General features: G+C 38.0%; 1 protein-coding gene across 2 annotated transcripts in view; it reads right to left on the bottom strand.

Moving 5' to 3' along the window:
* Positions 1-20,379, bottom strand: part of LOC139951638 (fibroblast growth factor receptor 3-like) — a 92,186-nt gene that overhangs the window by 6,442 nt on the left and 65,365 nt on the right. The window contains exons 7-21 of one of the 2 annotated variants that reach the window (XR_011787814.1): positions 14,578-14,671; positions 12,841-13,008; positions 11,356-11,478; positions 9,211-9,473; positions 8,873-8,953; positions 8,149-8,329; positions 6,698-6,808; positions 5,914-6,101; positions 4,302-4,424; positions 3,885-3,996; positions 2,836-2,932; positions 2,498-2,597; positions 2,056-2,142; positions 803-889; positions 178-226 (exon numbers count right to left, since the gene is read on the bottom strand). Coding sequence is in view for 1 of the 2 variants with exons in the window: in XM_071950607.1 (XP_071806708.1) it covers positions 2,065-2,142; positions 2,498-2,597; positions 2,836-2,932; positions 3,885-3,996; positions 4,302-4,424; positions 5,914-6,101; positions 6,698-6,808; positions 8,149-8,329; positions 8,873-8,953; positions 9,211-9,473; positions 11,356-11,478; positions 12,841-13,008; positions 14,578-14,671 (1,719 nt within the window). In the remaining variant the exon portion in view is untranslated. Of the gene's footprint in view, positions 1-177; positions 227-330; positions 890-2,055; positions 2,143-2,497; positions 2,598-2,835; positions 2,933-3,884; positions 3,997-4,301; positions 4,425-5,913; positions 6,102-6,697; positions 6,809-8,148; positions 8,330-8,872; positions 8,954-9,210; positions 9,474-11,355; positions 11,479-12,840; positions 13,009-14,577; positions 14,672-20,379 lie in introns of those variants that run through there. The other variant, XM_071950607.1, reaches the window with a different exon arrangement.

Genomic DNA, 20,379 nt, shown 5'->3' with positions numbered 1-20,379 from the left:
GGCAAGGGCACCAAAGCATTTTCTCCTCAATAAAGGGAACCATGAGTAAATTTCTCCTAGAGCATTCAAGGGCACCAAGGCAATGACTGGAGGCATGGGGGCAATCGCCTTCCTTGCCTCTTTGAAGATCAGGCCTGACCATTTTCTCTCTTTCTACTGAGTGACTTTCAGACTTACCAGCTTATGATCTCGAACAGAGCATCCAAAGTTCAGCAGAATTCACCGTCTCAAAAGTTTTAAGCGATTAAAACCAGAAGTCCATGCATGCAGTGAAAAAGAATAAGCAAAAATAATAAACTGAAATGATCTGCCAATAAAGAAATAATATAACATCAGAACATTGAGATTGAGGTTCAATAATAGTCATCTTTATCTTTCTTTGTTTCTTTTCTATTAATAAACTGTAAACAAATAACATGTTGTCTATGAACAAATATATTCAAGTTTTTTAAAAATTAATAAACCTACATGTATGCAGTTAGCGCTATTTGAGTTTATCCCCAGCCGCACAATAAGCTAGACGTCATGCCATTTAAAAAAAATATATCGATTTAGTTAGGCTTCTGATGGATGATACACAAGCCTACAGAGGTAACCCTGTTTCAGCCCAAGGAGTAGGTGGAAATGGCCCTTGGAAAAATAGTTGATTTGAAGCCCGCACTTTGAGGTGGCCTTCAGGCCTTGTGTCTGGCGACTTGTATAAAATTTAAAAAAAGTTACGTATCATGGAATAACAATCAGAGATGACGTTACAAAATAATGCACATGTTGGCAATCTTTTCCCAAAACTGTTAATACATACAAAATACGAAATCATGCAAATGATGTGACTCGTGATGTCATCAAAGCCCACAGGTCAAAGGACGACAGGCACAAAGGGTCCACTGATCTATAGTAAAGAAAATATACAAATCTTACACTTTAGCATGCAGATGCTGGTGTTGTCATTTTTACGTACATTTTGCAATTTAGTTTAGTCATTCTAAAATTACTAATGTAAAAATTCCATATCACCTCTGTACATAATATATATACATCACTTGGTGAGAAATACACTTTGGATATTTAAATATCAAAACATTAATGAGAGCTGTTGATAGTATAAAACATTGTGAGAAACAGTTTTTGAGAAAGAGGCAATTTCTTACTCAAATATTCAAATACTTCAGGCTTGAAGCCTTTTTTAGGCATCTGAAAGCACACAACTTTGTGCAGTAAGGATGTTTTTTCTTTCATTATCCTCTTACAACTTCAAAGACCAATTTGGTCTAAATTTACACAGAATTTATATTTGATGCAATGTTGAGAAACACCAAATCAGAATACTGGTCTTGGATAATTACCAAACATGTCCAGTGTCTTTAAAGCATGAACATGTATCATTCTAATATCAGAGTTATTGTAATACTGTGGTAATTCACAAATAAAACAAGAAATCTCTGCTCCACCCACAATCTATAACAATCCCTCGCACTTACAAAAGGGCAGGGGACCGATCCTTCTCAGCTGCTGGTCCCCGATGCTGAACTCTTTACCAAATCACACTCCCATCATGAACTCACTCCAGACTTTCAAGTCTAAATTAAAAACCCATCTGTTTTGTTGTTGTTGCCCACATTAACCCCCCCCCCTGCCATTTTGATGCAGTCTTTGTAAAATCTACCGGAGCATTTCAGGGGCACCAGGGCAATGACCAAAGGGCATGTATCAAACCTGAAACTTACTTCACAGTGTTTAGCAGATTGTATTTTCAAAAACCGTGCTTTATGAAGGCTGAGTCACACTGCAGCGATAACGAAAACGATAATGATCACGACGCAAAGAGAACGCGTTCTATTAGTTGAATTGCTCCAGGCAGAATGCGTGCACGCTTATTCCACCAATCGAGGGCGTGCATTTTTAACGTTCTCGTTCTCGTGGCCTGTGTGACTGGGCCTTAAGTCTTACTTATTATTATCGTCACAAGAAAAAATTCTTATCATAGACTGAAACGATGAAAATATTTTTACAATATAAATTAATTGTCAATAATATGTCAGTGTATTGCTTCCTGACCATGTGCGCTTAAACATCAACGGGATCAGTGCTGTCTGTGTACGTGTAATCATACAGCTGCTCGTCAAAGTCCAAGACCAGGTAATTCTGAAAGGAATTAAAAAAACAATAATTATTTATAGAGACCACTAGTTCTAATTAATATGTATTTCACTTATTTTCCCAGTTTCATTTTTTGACTATTAACAATTTATGTATTTCGCTTGTTTTCCCAGTTTCATTTTATTTCCCTTATTCTGGTTATGGGATGGCTAGAGCAAGCTAGTCGAAATGTTTAGACCAATTAATAATTCACTCCGTGGTAGTGAAGTTAATAACGATCCACTTTAAGCTGACGTAGTAGTCCCGGCCGATTTTGTGCCTTCTGCCCAGGTAATAGTTTAAAATCATGACAGTTCTTTTAAGAACTGAGAATTCTCCCGAAATCCAAAAATCTACTCACTCTGGATTCAATGAGGATGGCCTCCAGTCTGTTTCGCAGATTCTCAAACGTTGGTCGATCTACTGGATTTTCTCTCCAACAGTCCAACATCATGTCGTATCTGGTGAAAGTAAGTTTAATAAAAGAAAACAATAAAAATAGAAATTGAGTTGTGATCCCACCTCTCAGTTCTCAAATAACTACAGCTCTTCAGCAAGTAATTTTTTAAGAGAGCTTTGAACCATCATTATCTTCAAACTGGGTTAGTTTAATGTAAATCTGTGGCCAATGTGTTTGTGTCTTACAAAATGTACCCAAACCCTTTCAGAAAGAGAACTGTAGCAGATAAGAAAACTCACACGTCCCCACTGCAGTGATCAGGCCTCGGCATTCTGTAACCTCGCTGGAGCTCCTTGATGAGTTTCTTAGAAGACATCCCAGGAAATGGGTACGAACCTAACAAAAACAGTAACATCAAATAGTTGCAGATACTGGTTTAACAGATGGAATTTTGCATTGGGAATAAAGAACATTAATTTTGGTTTTTACCAATACGTAAACACAGATGTGTGATCGCACTAAACATTATCACTGGTTTAAAATTGCAGGTTTAAAATTGCGGGTATATAAACTTGAGTCTTGCTGACATTAAAACTTTCATAATATAATGTATAAGTAAAGTGAAGTGCTCTGGTTCTGGAAAATGATTTGGTTTTGTTCATCAAGAAGCTGTTAACTAATAAAAGTAATATGAAAAAGTTTACGGGTAGTGAAGTTGGTGGGGGGGGGGTGGTTCTAAAAAGAGCCATTGGTTTCAACTCCTTAAACTCTTCATGTGGTTACTGCAAACTTGTCCATATAATAACAGTAATGTTAACAATTGTATGGAATGAAGTTGTTTGATGTATTCTTCTTCTTGTGTTTTTATTGTTATATATTTTTAAAAAAAGAAGTAGAAAAAAAAAAAATTTAATTTGTGATGACAATCAATCAGTCAATCAATCAATCAATCAATCAATCAATCAATCAATCAGTTTATTTCCACATTTTCAAAATCACAATCAGTATCAAATCATAGGCAATGTATTAGTTGGAAATAAAGAAATAAATAGTTGTTTGATAAGATTAATTAAATGAATGATAAGCATATGGTAAGGGTATGGTTCCCTGAGCAAGCTTGTGCATTGAGCCGATAATTATTTAAATTGATGTGTTGTGGAAGAAGACACCCCTCCAGGTAGGAAACATGTTCCGGAGAGGACAAGTGTACTCAAAAAGGCTCAATGCAAGGCTATGATATTAGAAGAAAAGAAAACTTCAACAATGATGAATAACAGGGTACCCTACAACTTTGATGACATGTGGATAATGCAATTTTTAGATGAAAAGTTGCAGTGGTGTTACTGACCTATGGTGACAATTTCCCACAAGAGAACGGCATAGGACCAAACATCACTCTGGATTGTGTAGACATTGTCCAGTAGAGATTCTAACGCCATCCAACGGATTGGAACCCGACCCTGAAATGAAACATAAATCAAATATCATCAATGCAGTTAGGTTGGTGTTAAAGGCATCTTGCCTCACCTTCCACCTCTAAAGCCCCGGGGGGCAATATAATGTGGGTTTTTAGTCCCTACAGTCAAGTGTGTGGGTTTTTTCCTGGAATATTTCTCTGGCGTTTTCCTCCCACGTCTAAAACTGAAATTTCTTCATCATCTTCCCTTCTCGTTTGGCTCGAATTAGAGCATTGAGAATATTTATCCAGATCCAGATCTAGCGGTGGAGTCAGGGGAGTAAGCTTAGGGTTAGTACTAAGCCTTACCTGCGTCTTCCTCTGATAGATTCCACCATTGACTACGTCACGTGCTAAACCAAAGTCAGATAGTTTGCATACTCCATCACGAGAGAGAAGGATGTTGCGGGCAGCCAGGTCACGGTGAATACACTACAATATTCGTAAAGAAAAAAAAAGTCATACAAATAAAGGTAAATATTCCCACACAGCAAACTATAAAAAGTCATGATGGTAATAACAATAGTAGGAATTTATATACATGTAGTGCCTTTGCCAAAAGTTTCAAAGCACTTCAACAGAAATACAACAACTTTGCTTTTTAAGAGTCCCTTAACTGTTAAGAGATTAAGTTAAGTTAAGAGATTTGCATGACAAAAAGTGGCGCCACTGACCAGGCCAGGATTTGAACCCAAATTCTAGACAGCGAGAAAAAGAACCGCTGCTTAATAACAACTCAACATTTCCATGAGTATGTTTTGGGGCGGATTGCACCAAGCGGTCTTAAACTGGTCTATGCGCTATAGCCAGCTAACTTGAAGCGCGCTTCAACAGTCTTTAATTATAGACCGATTGCAATAGCGCGGTCTATAATTATAGCCAGTCTTAAATCTTAATCCTGCTCTGAGCTGGCTATAATCGGTCTTAGTTTTGTTTTTTAAAGATGGCGCTGCATTTGTTAGTTGTAGACGATTTGATGTGACGAGCGATCTATGACGAGACCGAATATTTAGAGATATATTACACCCATGAGAGGCATTATGATGATGATACATTGTATTGAAATATATGTTCCCAAGAGTGAAAACGGTTGGATATTCTATGATTTTAACCTAAGCATAAGAACAATGCCGTAACGCCAGTGCTGCAGATGTGCTAAGTATTATGGGACAATTGTTCATATTGCATTACTTTTCGCCGACTTATCTAAGACTGGCTTATTGCAACAGTCTTAATGACTGACTAAGCCAAGACCGTCTAAGGCAGATAGCTGGCTATTAATGACTGACTGGTCTTAGACTGCTGAATAAGACCGTTTTAATGCAATCCGCCCCAGATTGTTTTCAGGAGAATATTAACCCTGCCCTCTAGTGTCCCTGAAAGATCTAAGTTATTGTTGGTGAAGGGAACTGGACTAATTGAAATATTGTCAAAACATGAAATTTTGGCATTTTGTCAAAAAGATGAAAAAAACGCAGGCCTGTATGCTTCCTTTTGAAAGGGCAAGGCATTTAAATTTCTCCTTGTTATAAAGGGCACCCTATGAGGAAACTGTGAAATTTCTCTTTGAGCTTTTACAGGGCACCAAGGCAATGACCAGGGGCCAATTTCATAGAGCTGCTTAAGCAAAAAATTTGCTTAGGCACAAAAATAGCTCGCTTGTTTTACACATGTTAATGGCCAGAATTTCATGCCATATACATAGCTTGTGACTGGTATTTAGCTGTTGTTTACTTAGCAAAACAATTGAATGGAGTCTTGGCCGGTAATCTGATTTTACTAAGCAAGGATTTTTTCGCTTAAGCAAAATTTTGTGCTTAAGCAGCTCTATGAAATTGGGCCCTGGAGGCACTTTCATTGCCTCTGTGGAGTATCAGGCTTGGGAAAAGTTAGGTAACATTTCTCGGACAGACTGCCTTACCATCATGGAGGCCAGGTATGTCATCCCGTTAGCGATCTCGTATGCGTATCGGATGAGGTCAGTAGGCGAGAGCGCTGTGCGAATACTCGCACGCTGCGTCTGAATGTCCTCTATGCGTTGACGACTACTGCGAAGATGATGGAGTAGGTTACCATTGGGAAGGTACTCCATAATAATCAAAGGTGGATCTGAAAAAAAAAAAAAAAAAGTATGAAAAATCAAATGATCCTGTTGTTTGTTTGTTTAGATGATCTTCCTGTTCAGGGCACTCAACAAACTCAAACAAAGGGGATAACAACAAAGGGGCAACAGCAAATTTGTTCTCAAACAAATTTGTAGTTATATATTGCACATATCACAAAACTGTGATTCAGTAACAACAACAAATTCTAGTCATTGTGCAATCGGCGGTTGGTTTTAAGGTGTTGACAAAGGTTGTTGCATCATTGTGTCTGAAATGGCTCCAAAGCTGGCAAATGTGTGTGTAATTTTACCTAAACTCATACATTTCATCGTCCAAACAGAAACTTATAAATCGCAGATCACCTTGGAGTATTTGAAGTGAATGTTTTGAAAAGCCCAAGCTCAAATAACTGACTTTTCTTGCATAATTCATCAGTGAAAAAATAACATAGTACCACTAGACAGGTTTGCATCATCTAAACAAAATCTTGCTGGAAGCTTGTGCTGTATTATAATGGTCAACTACCACTCAAGAAGCTACAGCCACACCCCATCCTGAATCGGCCCCCAACACCACCTTCCCCAAGGTGTTTATCTTTACCTTCCATAGTGCAACATCCGAAGAGTGTCACGATGTTTGGATGCGGTTTGAGGATCTTCATGACACCGAGCTCCTTCAGCAGGTCTTGATGATCAGTTGGAGTTGCATTTTCTGGTTTACATTACAAACAAACAATAAGAAAAGTTGTTCTTGTCCACTTATTTTGATTGTTAACTGGTTTAGCAGAGTACGAAGCCATCGCCAACTAATAATCGCTTTGAAATAGTTTGCAAACAAAATGTTTGCAGATGTGAAGAGAAATGTACCTCAAAGTTTCTACCTAAAAACTTGGTTGACTGAGAGTTCATACTATTCCAAAGTATTCAATCGTTGACAATCGCTTTGAATTAGTTTGTACTTGCTATGAAGTTTTAAAACAATTAAACAAAGTACTTGCAGAGGTAAAGAGAAACGTACTTCAAAGTTTCTACAGAAAAAAAATTACTTGACTGTAAGTAAATACTATTCCAAAGTATTCAGCGAAATAATTTTTCCAAGTGCTCTGTCATGTTGAAGAAAAATACAATTTGTTTGCAGTAATCATCAGCTGACCGTCAGTTAAAGCAATTGGACACTTTTGGTACAGAAACAACAACAAAAGTTCGCAGATTTACAAATAACTTACAGGGTTTACAGAAGGTAATGGTGAAAGACTTCTCTCGAAATACTATTACATGAAATTCTTTACTTTTTGAGAGAACATTTTAATGTTCTTTTAAAAAACAATATAAATTCTCGACATCGAGAGTTACAGATTGATTTTAAACACATGTCATGACACGGCGAAACGTGCGGAAACAAGGGTGGGTTTTCCCGTTATTTTCTCCCAACTCCGATGACCGATTGAGCCAAAATTTTCACAGGTTTGTTATTATATATAGAAGTTGTGATACACCAAGTGTGGGCCTCGGACATTACTGTTTACCGAAAGTGTCCAATGGCTGTAAACAAAACTAACAAGTTCTGCGACAGCTGAAAATCATCACTATTATCCTGCTGTTATCTCAGCAGTCAAATGATCTGAACAAGGGAAACATTTCAAAGAGCTGCTTTTTGAAGAAAATAGTGCTATACAAATTTTAGCCGAGTAAAACTTGGCACAAAACCAGCCCAAAATGGTACATATCAGATGCCAGTTTTAGGCTACAGGTAATCTATAAAAGTTTCATGGAGCTGCTTTTGAATAAAATAGTGCTTTACAAATTTTTGCTGAGTAGTACAAATTGGCAAGAAAACCAGTCCAAAATGGCACATATCAGATGCCATTTTGACTGGTAATCTGGGTTTTTTGGTAAGCATTTTTTGTACAATTGGATCAATGTCCATGAAATGATATTCAATCCTATCGCAAAAAAATATTCAACAAAATTCAAAATGTATTTTTCCTTTAAACCTTTTTTTTTACTCTTGCTCCTCAACATAATCTAAATCTGTCCAGGCACAATTTTTACCTTTAAGCATTTTGATGGCAACCACGCTGTTCACACCATGGCGTAAAATCCCGTCGGCTTCCCCACGGACCACCTTGCCAAATGACCCGGTACCAAGCACTGAGCCAAGCTTGAGGCCCTGCCGTGGAAATTCAAATTCACCCCGTAGGAGTCCCGGGGAGTTCGGCATTACGTCATACTGCTACACATTTCAAAAGAACAAAGTGTTAATGTGAATTTGATTTGCGGTAATACCATGTGTGTGTGTCTACTTGCCAGGTAGATGTTATTTGTTTGTTTCGATTTTGTTCTTTAGAGAACTGTCTTTCTAAATGTTGTTCAATTTTATTATTATTATGTATTTGGCAAATTATTACAATTATATTAATTGAGCAAACCAATACAGACAAAATATCAAAAGGCAAAAGATGAAGACATCATTACAGGAGACTTCCCAGTTCAGTTCCAAAAAGAACTGTCCTGCTTTTTAACTATTACCTGGGCAGAAGGTAGAAAATGGGACTACTTCCTTAGCTTATAGAGAATCGTGATCAACTCCACCATTAGTTCCTAATTGCTAAAAAATTTCACAACAACACAGTGCTAGTGTTGTAAATTAATATATTATTACAGATAGAAAATACTCATACAATCTTACAAAGCAATACAATACATGTACATGTACATACATGTGTGTACCATTCAAATATAGCATCTGTATTGTGAAGTAGTTTTTTTGTCTTACCACACTGTCTTGTCTGAGTTGAAATAGCGAAGCTTCACAAAATATGTAAGAGTTCGGGCGATTCCTGCACAACCTTTGTTCCTGTTGGAATGCATACAAAGATTATTTTAAAAACATGAAAAATTTGCATCGGGGACAGACTCTTTTTTTTTTAAGTGTATACTTTCCCCCCACTTTTACCCGTACACCTGAGAAATTAAAGAGATGACCAGTGACCAAGGCACTAATGGGAAATGCCAGGGAAATGCATGAAATATATATAAGAATTTGTTATTCTTATTGGTTTAGCGTGAGGCGCTTCATGAATCTAATTATAATTATGAGCATTTTCAGCATACCTCTGTCGGTCGTTTCTTGTGCCATTTCACACAGTACACAGACAACATAATGAAGATTACCACCCCAGTCAAGAACACCGCAACTAGCACCCCGATGACAATGGCAAATGGTGAGGGTTCGAATGACCCGACGCCCGGCTTATCATCACCGGTAGTGTTGGAGGAATCCAACCCGCTGTCCTTGTGTTGTGGCCATGTCGATGTGCCGTCCCGTCCAGTGTTGTTAGAATTGCTTGAGGCTGTGGTTTCTTTGGATGGGGAATCTATATAAAGATAGAAGGATGAAAGGAAGGAATGCTTTAAATGATTAGTAGATTAATGTTTAAAGGCTCTGTACTTTGTTTGGTAATTGCTCAAAATATATATTACGAAAAACAATTGATTGAGGTAGTGGTTTCTTTGGATGGGGAATCTATATTATAAAAGCGCTTAAATCGCATGGGCGCCGCCATGTTGTTTTCATGTTAAGTAGTGCCCGCACCCTGCTAAAATGATGCGTCCTGGGGTCAATTTCGGGGTACCCGTGGGTTGGGGATATGTGTTGTTTGTGACGTCAAAGTCAAAGCGCAAGCGTGTATAACTTTGTGATTGAGTGCAGGCGTCCTTTGTGATGTCACAGTCAGCGCGAGCGTCCAGTAACTTCACGCGTACATACAGTCAAGAACAATGCATGGGGTCGAGGCACGATGACAGGACGAAGGCTGGTGGGGGTAATTAGAGCACGTTGTGGGACAGGGAGAAGGAAGGGGCACGCAGTGTGGTACGTCTGTTGGAAGGGGGCGGGGGAATGGCAAAACATGAAGGGAACATAGTAAAAGGGCTGGAAAAATAATACGGAAAGGGGAAAAAAGGGGACTAATGATGACAAGCATTGTCAAAATAAAGATAGAAGGATGAAAGGAAGAAATGCTTCAAAATAGTTGATTAATGTTTAAAGGCAATGTACACGTTTGGTAATTACTCAAAATATTTGACAGCATAAAACCTTCATTGGTAATGAGTAATGGAGAGCTGCTGATGATAGTATAAAACATTGTGAGAAACGACTCATGAAGTAACTCTGAATGAAGTAACGTTGTTTTTGAGAAAGAGGAAATTTCTCACTAAAATAATAAATGATTTCTGGCCAAAAGCGTTTTATTGGCATCTAAAAGCACACTGTTTTGTACACCAAGGGTGTGTTTTATTTCATCAATTTCTTGCAACTTACGACCAATTGAGTCCAAACTTTCACAGGTTTGTTATTTTATGCATATGCTGGTACACACCAAGCATGCCAAGTGAGAATACTAGTCGTTGACAATCACCAAACATGTTCAGTGTCTTTAGTTAATTTATTTTGTTAGTTCCTGCATCATGGTTTTAAAAGATGTTCTTGCGTACCATTCTTATTTTGGCCTTAAGTCCTTTAAGGCCTAGGGAATTTGGATTGTTTTCCCTGACACCTGCTTTTTGTAGTTTTATGGTAGTTTGTTTTTGCAAGGTTCCGGATTTGCTTTTGTTTGAGTGCATCCTCTTTTTTATAATTATATTTTTATCCATGTCAGGTCTGGTTTTAATCATTGTGTATGTGTATGTTTAAGATTTATTATTATTATTATTATTTACTCAGCGTATAACAACACATACAGATTACAAACAAAAACAAAAACAAAAGCCAGGGACATGCCTGGAATTTAAAAAGTTTACCAAAAAGCTATAGCCCAAAGGCCTTCAATTCCAATATCCCTAGCCAAAAATAAAAAATCTATATTTATTTACATTCAGTCTATAAAAACATTAAAAGCATTAGACAACAATAGAAAGATGCTAAAAAGTAATAAAGCAGAATGAGTTCAAATGCCAAATAATCCCCCAACAGGCAAAGAATTAATCCTACCAAACAAAAATTAAACATACACAAATATATTTATAAAAAATGAAAAATTTAGTTTAAAAGAGTCCCCTAACAGTTTAAAAAGAGTTACATTCAAAGAACAAAATAACCATGAAAAAAGAGAAAATTAAATGAACAATAGATAAATAAATAAATATTCAAATATAATTAAAAAAATAAAAAAAATAAATAGAGCTGCGATTGACCAGGAAAGATAGGACGTTGCAACACTAGGCTACCTCCAGGTAAATTCTACATGTTGTACTCACACAGTGAGCCGGTCAGAATCCCAACGACTTCAGAGTAGTTGCCGAATCCAACCATGTTACCAGCTGCAACTTTGAACAGGTATTCCATGTTGGGCTTCAAACCAACAATGATGGTGTTCTTACCTGAACATTGAACAAAAAGATATCATATGTCGTGACAATTGTGACGGTTATAAAGATACCCCACAGAGTTTACTTGTTTTTCCTTTAAATGTACTATTTTCTTTCATTTGTAAACATATAATTTAACTTTTTTTTACCCATCCGCCAATTGAGTTTGTTTAGAAGCGTTTATTTCTGCAAATTAACCTGTTCACACTTCGCCCTCATAAGCTTCACGCTCACATTTCCACTCACTTTCCAATTACTTTCACGAGAGAGACAACACTTTAAACAGACTGTTTTCTCTTCTGTATTTTTCCAGATCGAAACAAATACATTGTAACGGTAAGCTATTCTCCTCAATATCCTCTTATTTTGACTCTATAATATCAGTGGTGTCACATAATGAAAAGGATTTGGTATGAACTGTTTGTGAGATTTGTTAATCCAAAATATTGTTTAGTTATGAACAACACAGAATAAGGGTTCTTCTAGTTGCAGTTATCCTAAGGGTTACTTTTATTGTAACTACAGGGTGTCTAAAAAAAAACAAAAAACTTTTGAAACAGATTCCAAAAACAAAATATATGATTCTGGGGGAAAAGGTTTAGATACGTATGGATAGCTGTGACTCAACTTTCACATGACACCAAAAAGTCTGAAAATAATTTATCATTGGGTGAGCACTGCTCACTTTTGTAAAGGGTATGACAATTAGGTTGCGCAGTAATTAGCCTTCCAATTTGTGACAGGTAGTCATTTGGAGCTTACAAAATTTACTCCAAGATATGGCTACTTAGTCTATAATGAGTATTGCTCTCCCAAGCATGAATTATTGTCAGACTTTTTGGTGTCATATGAAAGTTGAATCCATAAACTATCCATACATATAAACCTTTACCCCCAGAATCATATAATTTTATTCGGCAGCCATTTCAAAAGTGTTTAGTTTTTTTTGAGACACACAGTAGGTTCTACAGGAGCTATCTCAGGACACATGTTAACTTGAAGCAAACAAACAAATTTGTATGGTTAATTTTGTCAACTTGAAGATGACAATTTAGGTTCAACACCCAGTGACATCTTTGAAATAAAACTCCTGCGTTTCATGCAGGGATGAGATTCTGAAAATGTTTAAAAGACCGTCGCCGCAGGTGAGTAAACGTTAACTATATTCCCTTAACTATTTCGGTCGAACAAATGTTGGGTGACCTGCAAGTTTTTTTCACTAGCTCACATGAAGTGGGGAAAAAAGAAACACTTTTTTATTTTTATTTTTGATGATCTTATCCCCTAAATAAAAGACAGATTTTAAACTTGGAAAGAACGCACTCCGCCCAAAGGCGGAAGAATCTCATCCCCATTCATGATTGTAATTCTTACCGATTGGAAAATCGATGACTTCCCATCTCAACACAGCACTGTTACGGTATTTCACGCGATAGTACGTGAGCGCCAGACCGCCCGTCTCTCTTGGTGAGTCGATGAGTAAGATCACAGTATCGTGAGAGGTAGAGCCAGCACGGACATTCTCCGGAGGGCCTGGAGTAACTACAGTTATACCCAGAAGTAGTGAGAAGGATTTTTTAGTTAAAATTGACAATAGACACAGGTTTCTTATAAGACTTGCCAGAAATAATTCAAACACTTTAGTTTGAAGTGCATTGGTGCATTGTTATTGGACGTTTTAAAATTTTCTTCAGCATGCTTAATCTTTTTACCTTAAATTGTTTGGTATTTTGTCGTCAATATGTGGTGCATTACAGCGGTAAAACAAAGTTTAAAGGCAGTGGACACTATTGGTAATTACTCATAATAAATATTACCATAAAACCTTACTTGGTAACTAATAATGGGGAGAGGGTTGATAGTATAAAAGACGGTGAGAAACAACTCTTTCTGAAGTGACGCAGTTTTCGAGAAAGAAGTAATTTTCCACTAATGTGAATGACATTTTGAGGTCCCGAAGTCAAGCATCTGAAAGCACAAAACTTCGTGTGACAAGGGTGTTTTTTCTGTCATAGTTTTCTTGCAACTTCGAGGACCAATTGAGCTCAAATTCTCAGGTTTTATATTTTATGCATATGTCGAGATACACCATGTGAGAAGACTGGTCTTTGATGACAATAACCAATAGTGTCAATTGTCTCTAACAATTGACCAGTAACTGTAACACTTCTTGTTCTGTTACAGCAGTAAAAACGCAACCCTAGTCTCTGTTGTTCAGACCGCATAGTCTTTTTTCCGAACACTATTACGCGATGTCATTTGAGAGCTGTATTGGTACTTATTGCTGCTGACATTGTTAGTCAATAGTTACAATAATTGAGTCAACGTCCCTTGCTTCATAGGAAATCCCTTAAGCCTCACTCATTACGATAAAAGGAAGCACGTCAGCAAGAGGAATGCGAGTACGTGACGGATGTCCGTTTTAACGTAGGTCCGAGCATCACAAGGCAATTTATCGGCAACCAGTGGGTAGATCTGTTCAAGAGTTCACTTAAAACCCATCTGCTAAAGCAAGTGACTTTCAAACATGGTCCTGAACTTGTTGTCATCATTTTTGTATAATAACGTGTAGTTTTAAAGAATTGTTCGTGTCCTTTAACTTAGTTTCATGACTGTACAGTGCATGGGGTCTTGCATACACGGAATGCGCTTTTTACAAGAATGATTTAATATTTATTAATATAAGAGCTGACAAAATAGTCATGGATATTGTTCATGCTCTGTGTGATCAACCAAGGGGAATATTCCAAACCTAGAATTGGTTCTTACAGGCAGTGGACACTATTGGTAATTACTCAAAATAATTATTAGCATAAAACCTTTCTTGATGACGAGTAATTGGGAGAAGTTGATAGTATAAAACATTGTGAGAAACGGCTCCCTCTGAAGTGACATAGTTTTCGAGAAAGAAATAATTTTCCACAAATTTGATTTAGAGACCTCAAGCTCTCCATTGCTTGTTACCACGTAAGTTTTTATGCTAACAAAGATTTTGAGCACCAATAGTGTCCAGGGAATTGCCTTTAAAAGAACACGCGAGTTAGAGTACAATGTATATGGTACGTATGTGGGGAGTCCAGCGAGGGGGCTATGATCATAAACATACTGTACCTGCCGCGGATAGGGATACTATATGCTCTACTCTTCCAATGTTGTTAGCAACGATGCATCGATACACGCCGAAGTCTGTTGTAGTTGGAGTCACCTAACAAAAAATGTTTGAAACAAGTTTTGTAAATTGACAATACAACAATTACTGCACTATATTAGCCCAACTACCTGAGTGGTTAGGATTCTGCTCTAGAATTGCAAGTTGTCCAAGCACATGTTTAGAATCCCACTGGATAATATGAATATTTTGTACCAATTTTGTATTGATGATCATTATTTATGATAATAAACTACTACATTTCTTGTGGGCCATCTCCATCTGGGGTCGTTCGAAAACTAAACAAAAAATCCGTAGAAAAAAAAAAAAAAAAATACATCAAATCTATCACAAACATTAGAAATTACAATTCAAAAAACAAGTTAAAACTAGAGCTAAATTGCATTTGTGCACAAATGCAGAGCTGTTTCGTCAACAAAAATTTCAAATTTCTCAACTGAGTTTTAAATGTGTTGGGTATTCAAAGCAATTTTGCCCAATGTGGCATAAATAAAAAATAATTTGGATTATACCATATTATTCAGATAGCAATTTATGTGTTAAAGGTGCAAAAATTGAAAAAATCCTAAAAAAACATGTGATGACGTCATCATGACGTCCTTTAATATTTCATAAGAACTTGTCAATATCCAACAACCTACCAAGTTTCAACATGATCGCATAATTACTTAGGGAGTTATATTAGTTCAAAAAGTGCACCTTTAAGGCCGCGTCATGTGACCCCCGATGACGTCATTGATCTGAAACTTCACACATATGATGGCTGCCTGACAGTTAACGTGTGTGTAAAATTTAAAGTGATTACAAAAAACTTCACCACACACATCTTCAAAAAGTCCATTTTGACAAGTTTTCAACCTGCCGCTAGAGGGCGCTGTTGCATTTTGTGACGTCATTGGTATTTTTTTTGAACTGCCCACTCTTGCCAGGCACTAACATCGTTAAAAGCAACTTCATATCTTTTGCCAATTTTGAATTAGAGGGCCACTTCCGGTTTCAACCGGAAGTAGAGGTCATGTGAGGTCACGCACACAAAACAAAATGAAGACCTAATTTATCCCTCCGCAATCCCGCAAACAGAAACCTACGGTCTCTTTTGGCTGATTTGTTATAAATTTTCAAACATTTAACATAAAACACCTTTAAGATGACGTCACGTGACCGGTGATGACGTCATCATGACATCATTGCTTTAGGATCATCATTGCACCATAACCTTCAATCCCTGAAAGTTTCATTGCAATTGCTCTTTAGGAACTATGCAAAAAATTGCGAGTACTGAAACAGACAAATAAAAAAAATAATAAAAAAAACTTTAACAAAAACAAGAGCTGTTTCGCTGCGCTTCGCTACGAAACAGCTAAAAAAACAAACTTAAAGTCAATACAAATGCAGCAAAAGAAAAAAAAGTAAAAGATCATGAAAACTGACATCCTAAATCCATGTCAAGGGGAACAAAACACTATCAACATGTAATAACAGAATATAAAGGCTTTTTACACAACAGCAATTTAACATGGGTCCGTTGCTTAAAGGCAGTGGACACTATTGGTAATTGTCAATGAATAGCCTTCACAGTTGGTGTATCACCACATATGCATGAAATAACAAACCTGTGAAAATTTTAGCTCAATCGGTCATCGAAGTTGTGAGATAATAATGAAACAAAAAAACACCCTTGTCACACGAAGTTGTGTGCGTTTAGATGGTTGATTTCGAGACCTCAAGTTCTCAATCTGAGGTCTTTAATAGTGAAATCAAATTCGTGGAAAATTACTTCTTACTCAAAAACTATGGCACTTCAGAGGGAGTCGTTTCTCACAATGTTTAGACCATCAACCTCTCCCCATTACTCGTCACCAAGAAAGTGTGACCCGACAAGATTGGTTCTTTATACAAGTATTTTATTCACAAGCACAAAAGATTAAAACAAAAAAGGGTTGATGCGTAAGTCTATAAAAGAACAGAAAAGAAAAAGATTATAAGCAAACATAAGATTATACAATAGAAATGTAGAAAATACAAACATTAAATCAAAATAACCAAAGTAAACCTGAAACATTAAATTCTATGGCAAAGAGAAAATGTCTCAAGCTTAAGAGGATAAACTTTTACAATAGAGAAACACATTTATTATTATACCCTTTAGCCAAAGATAAAATAGTTCCTCAGTCCACCTTATTAAATATTCACGAAAACTCTAGAGTCCAGTAAAGAACACTAAGTTTTAACACTGCTATACACAATAGACACTGCTGTCCAGAAAGACAAATACATACTAATGAGCTAGCAACATGGCTGTAACATAAACAATCTAGATAGTGGTTCTGGATGTAAGCCACCTGTGCATCGATCACATAGCAATTAGCTATACCATGCCCTCACACACACAGCACAGAGTTGTGTGATGTAGCTAAACCTTTGTCAATAAACCAAACACACAGCCATGAACCTTGGAAGTTCCTAAGACATTCCACAGCTGGTGTACTCAATTACTTAATCTCTACCTCTCTGCAATAAACAAGTAGGAATCTCATGTGGGGTCTATGCAAGAACCTTACACAAGAAACTGTAAATCTCTGGAGTTTCATGGAATAGAAACACAGAAATCTAATGTACAAAAGAAACAATAACTTAATCATAACTGAAAGACCTTAATGGCAAAATGAGCAAAATAAGGAACAATAACAATTATCAAAAGTGACTCAATCAAAGTTATCCTAGCAAGAACTTTGCAATGAACTAGGTAAATCAAATAACAAGAAAAGCCAATAATGAAATGAAATCCATACAACTAATTTAAACTTCTCTGTGACATGAACAATAAAAGTATGGACATGGAAGAGTCTAAAACAACAAATAACTATACACTCCATCTTCAATGAAATGTAAAGTTAATTATAATAAACCAAACTATTTCTCAAGGAAACTTGTAAGAGAACTCTTTTCCTTCCTCCATATAGCAAGGTAAATTAATCCAAGGAAACATTATCCTCAACTGTTTCAAATATAACCAGAGTAAAGACAATCCAAAAAGGACAAGTTTGGGCAAAACACTGGCTTAATTAGTGCTTCCAAACTAAAACAAAAGTAACAACAAATGCAAAGAACTACAATTGTATAGACAAAGGAAACTTAACCAACCCACTTAAAATACAGTGAATCTCCTCAGAAATGGCAATAATTATAAACACAATTATGGATTGTAGTCTAGCAGTGATAAGAAACAAAGAAAGATTTGGTACTTACATAACAAGGATGGGAATAACTCTGAAAACTGGAATAGCTCTGAGACTCTTGGAAAATGACTTGTACACACGATGATAACTTGCAATGGAATGACTTAGTTGCACAATAGCTACACTATACCTGGGGTAGAGCTGGGGCTGACCACACTGACCATACCCTGGGAAATAAGACCCTCAGCAGGTGGGCTGCTGCTAAGTCAACCATTAGTTAACTTAAGAGGGGGCAGTCACTTAAAGTGCCTGGTCACAATCTCCTCTGCTAACCTATTGGGTTCCACACCAATATTTAACAGTAAAATGACAAAAAAACGCAAAATATTAATCTTGAAACTCAACAACAACCTTTTAAAAACTGAGTTGATGTAAAACTACCATTTTGCGGTACAACGCCAATTTGTGCATTTTTGCGCATAAATGAAAAGCAAAAACAAAGTCCAAAAGAAAAAATGTTTCACAAGGAAACTTTTAAACAAATTTGGATACTACTCCTGATTAATGGATTCCATTCACCAGAAGTGCCGAATAATGCAAAACCAAAAATTAATAAAATACATAGCAAAACTACAGTCCCTAAGATGAAGAGTTCTAATAGCCGTCTTCATAGCTCTGACGTCTGGAGTGGAGTAGTAAGAGTAACCGCCTGTTGTAGAAAACCATCGATCCATCCCTCTAAACGATCGCTCAGAAGAGTAGAGTTTGCTGATATACATGAAGTAGACTTAAGTCGATGACTGGTTGTCCTGGGAAGGTTGAAAGGATTTGAGTGTTTACCGGCTCCTTGGCGGGTGGATTGCCTCAACGGCTTGCTCACAGGTTCGTCTGGAGTCGAAGTAGACTGTTGAGTGTCATCTGCGGTGTTAACGATGGGATCGACGTTAGATACTACTGGATCGACGTTGGATACGACTGGATCGAAGGAGACTGCTACCATAGCAGGCTCCGCTGCTATGTGCGTACTCTCAGGATGAATATCAGCCTTTGACGTCTTAGGTTCCGAAGGAGAATCGAAGGAGACTGCATCCACTGCAGGCTCCGCTGCTACGTCCGTTCCTTGGGGCTGAAAGTTTAACACAGGCGAAGATGAACTAAGTACTGGGTTTGGGGGTTGGGACACAGGGTAGGTAATCTTCATTACAAGAGTGGACCCGTCCAAGCTGGTCGTGTTGACGTCCTGGTCTTCTGTTTCAGACATCGCTGAATTGACAACTGATGACATGGGAGTCGCTTCCTCTTGTTGGTCTTCCTCGCTGGGGACAACTTCTTTAGTGTTAAGGATCTCCGTCCTTGTAACGCGCTTCAGTGGCCCAGTGCTGTCAGCCAGTTGAATTTCATAAACATTCTGCTGAGGTTGAGAAACAACAACATAGGGGGTTGCCTTCCAGTGGTCAGCGATCTTGTTCCTTCCAAGGGGGTGACTTCGAAGAAGAACTCTTGTCCCGATGGGTATTCCCCTGTCGTTAACCCTGACGTCATTACGTTTAGCCCTACTCTCTGCCTTCTGTTGCATCTTTCCTCTGGCCAATGCAGCAGCATCTTTCAACTTCTGTTGGTGTTGTTTCACCCACGCGTCTAGATTTGATGAAGGAGTGGTCACCGTCTCTGCTAAGCCAAACATCAGATCAATCGGTAGGGTTGGCTCTCGTCCCATGTATACAAAGAATGGTGACAAACCCGTGGATGAATGTGGCGTGCAGTTATACATGAAAACCAGCTCTTGCAGGTGCTCTGTCCATCGCCTCTTCTGCTCTGAGGGTAGGGTACGAAGGAGATTATGAAGAGTCCGGTTGAAACGTTCGCACTGCCCATTTCCTTGCGGGTGGTAGGCAGTGGTCCGGCTTTTGGTAATCCCATACACAGAGCAAAGGTCTCTCACCAGCGCCGACTCAAAGTTCCTCCCTTGGTCGCTGTGAATTCTCCTTGGTACACCGTACTTTTGAAACCACTCCTTGGCAAGTACCTTCGCGACGGTTGATGCCTTCTGGTCCCGGCAAGGTACCGCGATGGAGAATTTGCTGAAAACATCAGTCATGACCAGAACGTTTTCTTTGCCATCTGAAGATTTCTCCATCAGAGTGAAGTCGATCGCAAGGACGTCAAGGGGATGTTCCGCAAGAAGGGTTCCCATGGTGGGTCTGATGTTTGGAACTGGTGCCTTTGCAACAGTACATCGCTCACACTTCTTACACCACCTCTCTACGTCTGCAGCAATGCCTGGCCAGTAGAACCTCTGTCTTACCAATGCAAGGGTGCGCTCCTGTCCCTGGTGTCCAGCTTGGTTGTGAAGAGCCGTTAGTGCCACTGGCTGTAGCTTGGTGGGCAGAATTAACTGAGTACAATCACCTTCCAAAGGATCTTGGGAATGAAGATAGAAAACACCATCCTTCTCTCGGATTCTATCCCATTTCCGAATGAGGTTTCTTGTGGCTGTCGTCTCTCGTCTCAGTTGGGTCAAGTCTGGTTTGGCTCCATGCTTCCAGAACACAAAAAGTCTGGAGA

Source organism: Asterias amurensis, chromosome 19 (genome assembly GCF_032118995.1).
Source record: "Asterias amurensis chromosome 19, ASM3211899v1".
In the NCBI taxonomy this organism is placed as follows: Eukaryota; Metazoa; Echinodermata; class Asteroidea; order Forcipulatida; family Asteriidae; genus Asterias; species Asterias amurensis.
Note: the sequence above shows the minus strand (reverse complement) of the source record. Positions and strands in the feature narration are given on the sequence as shown.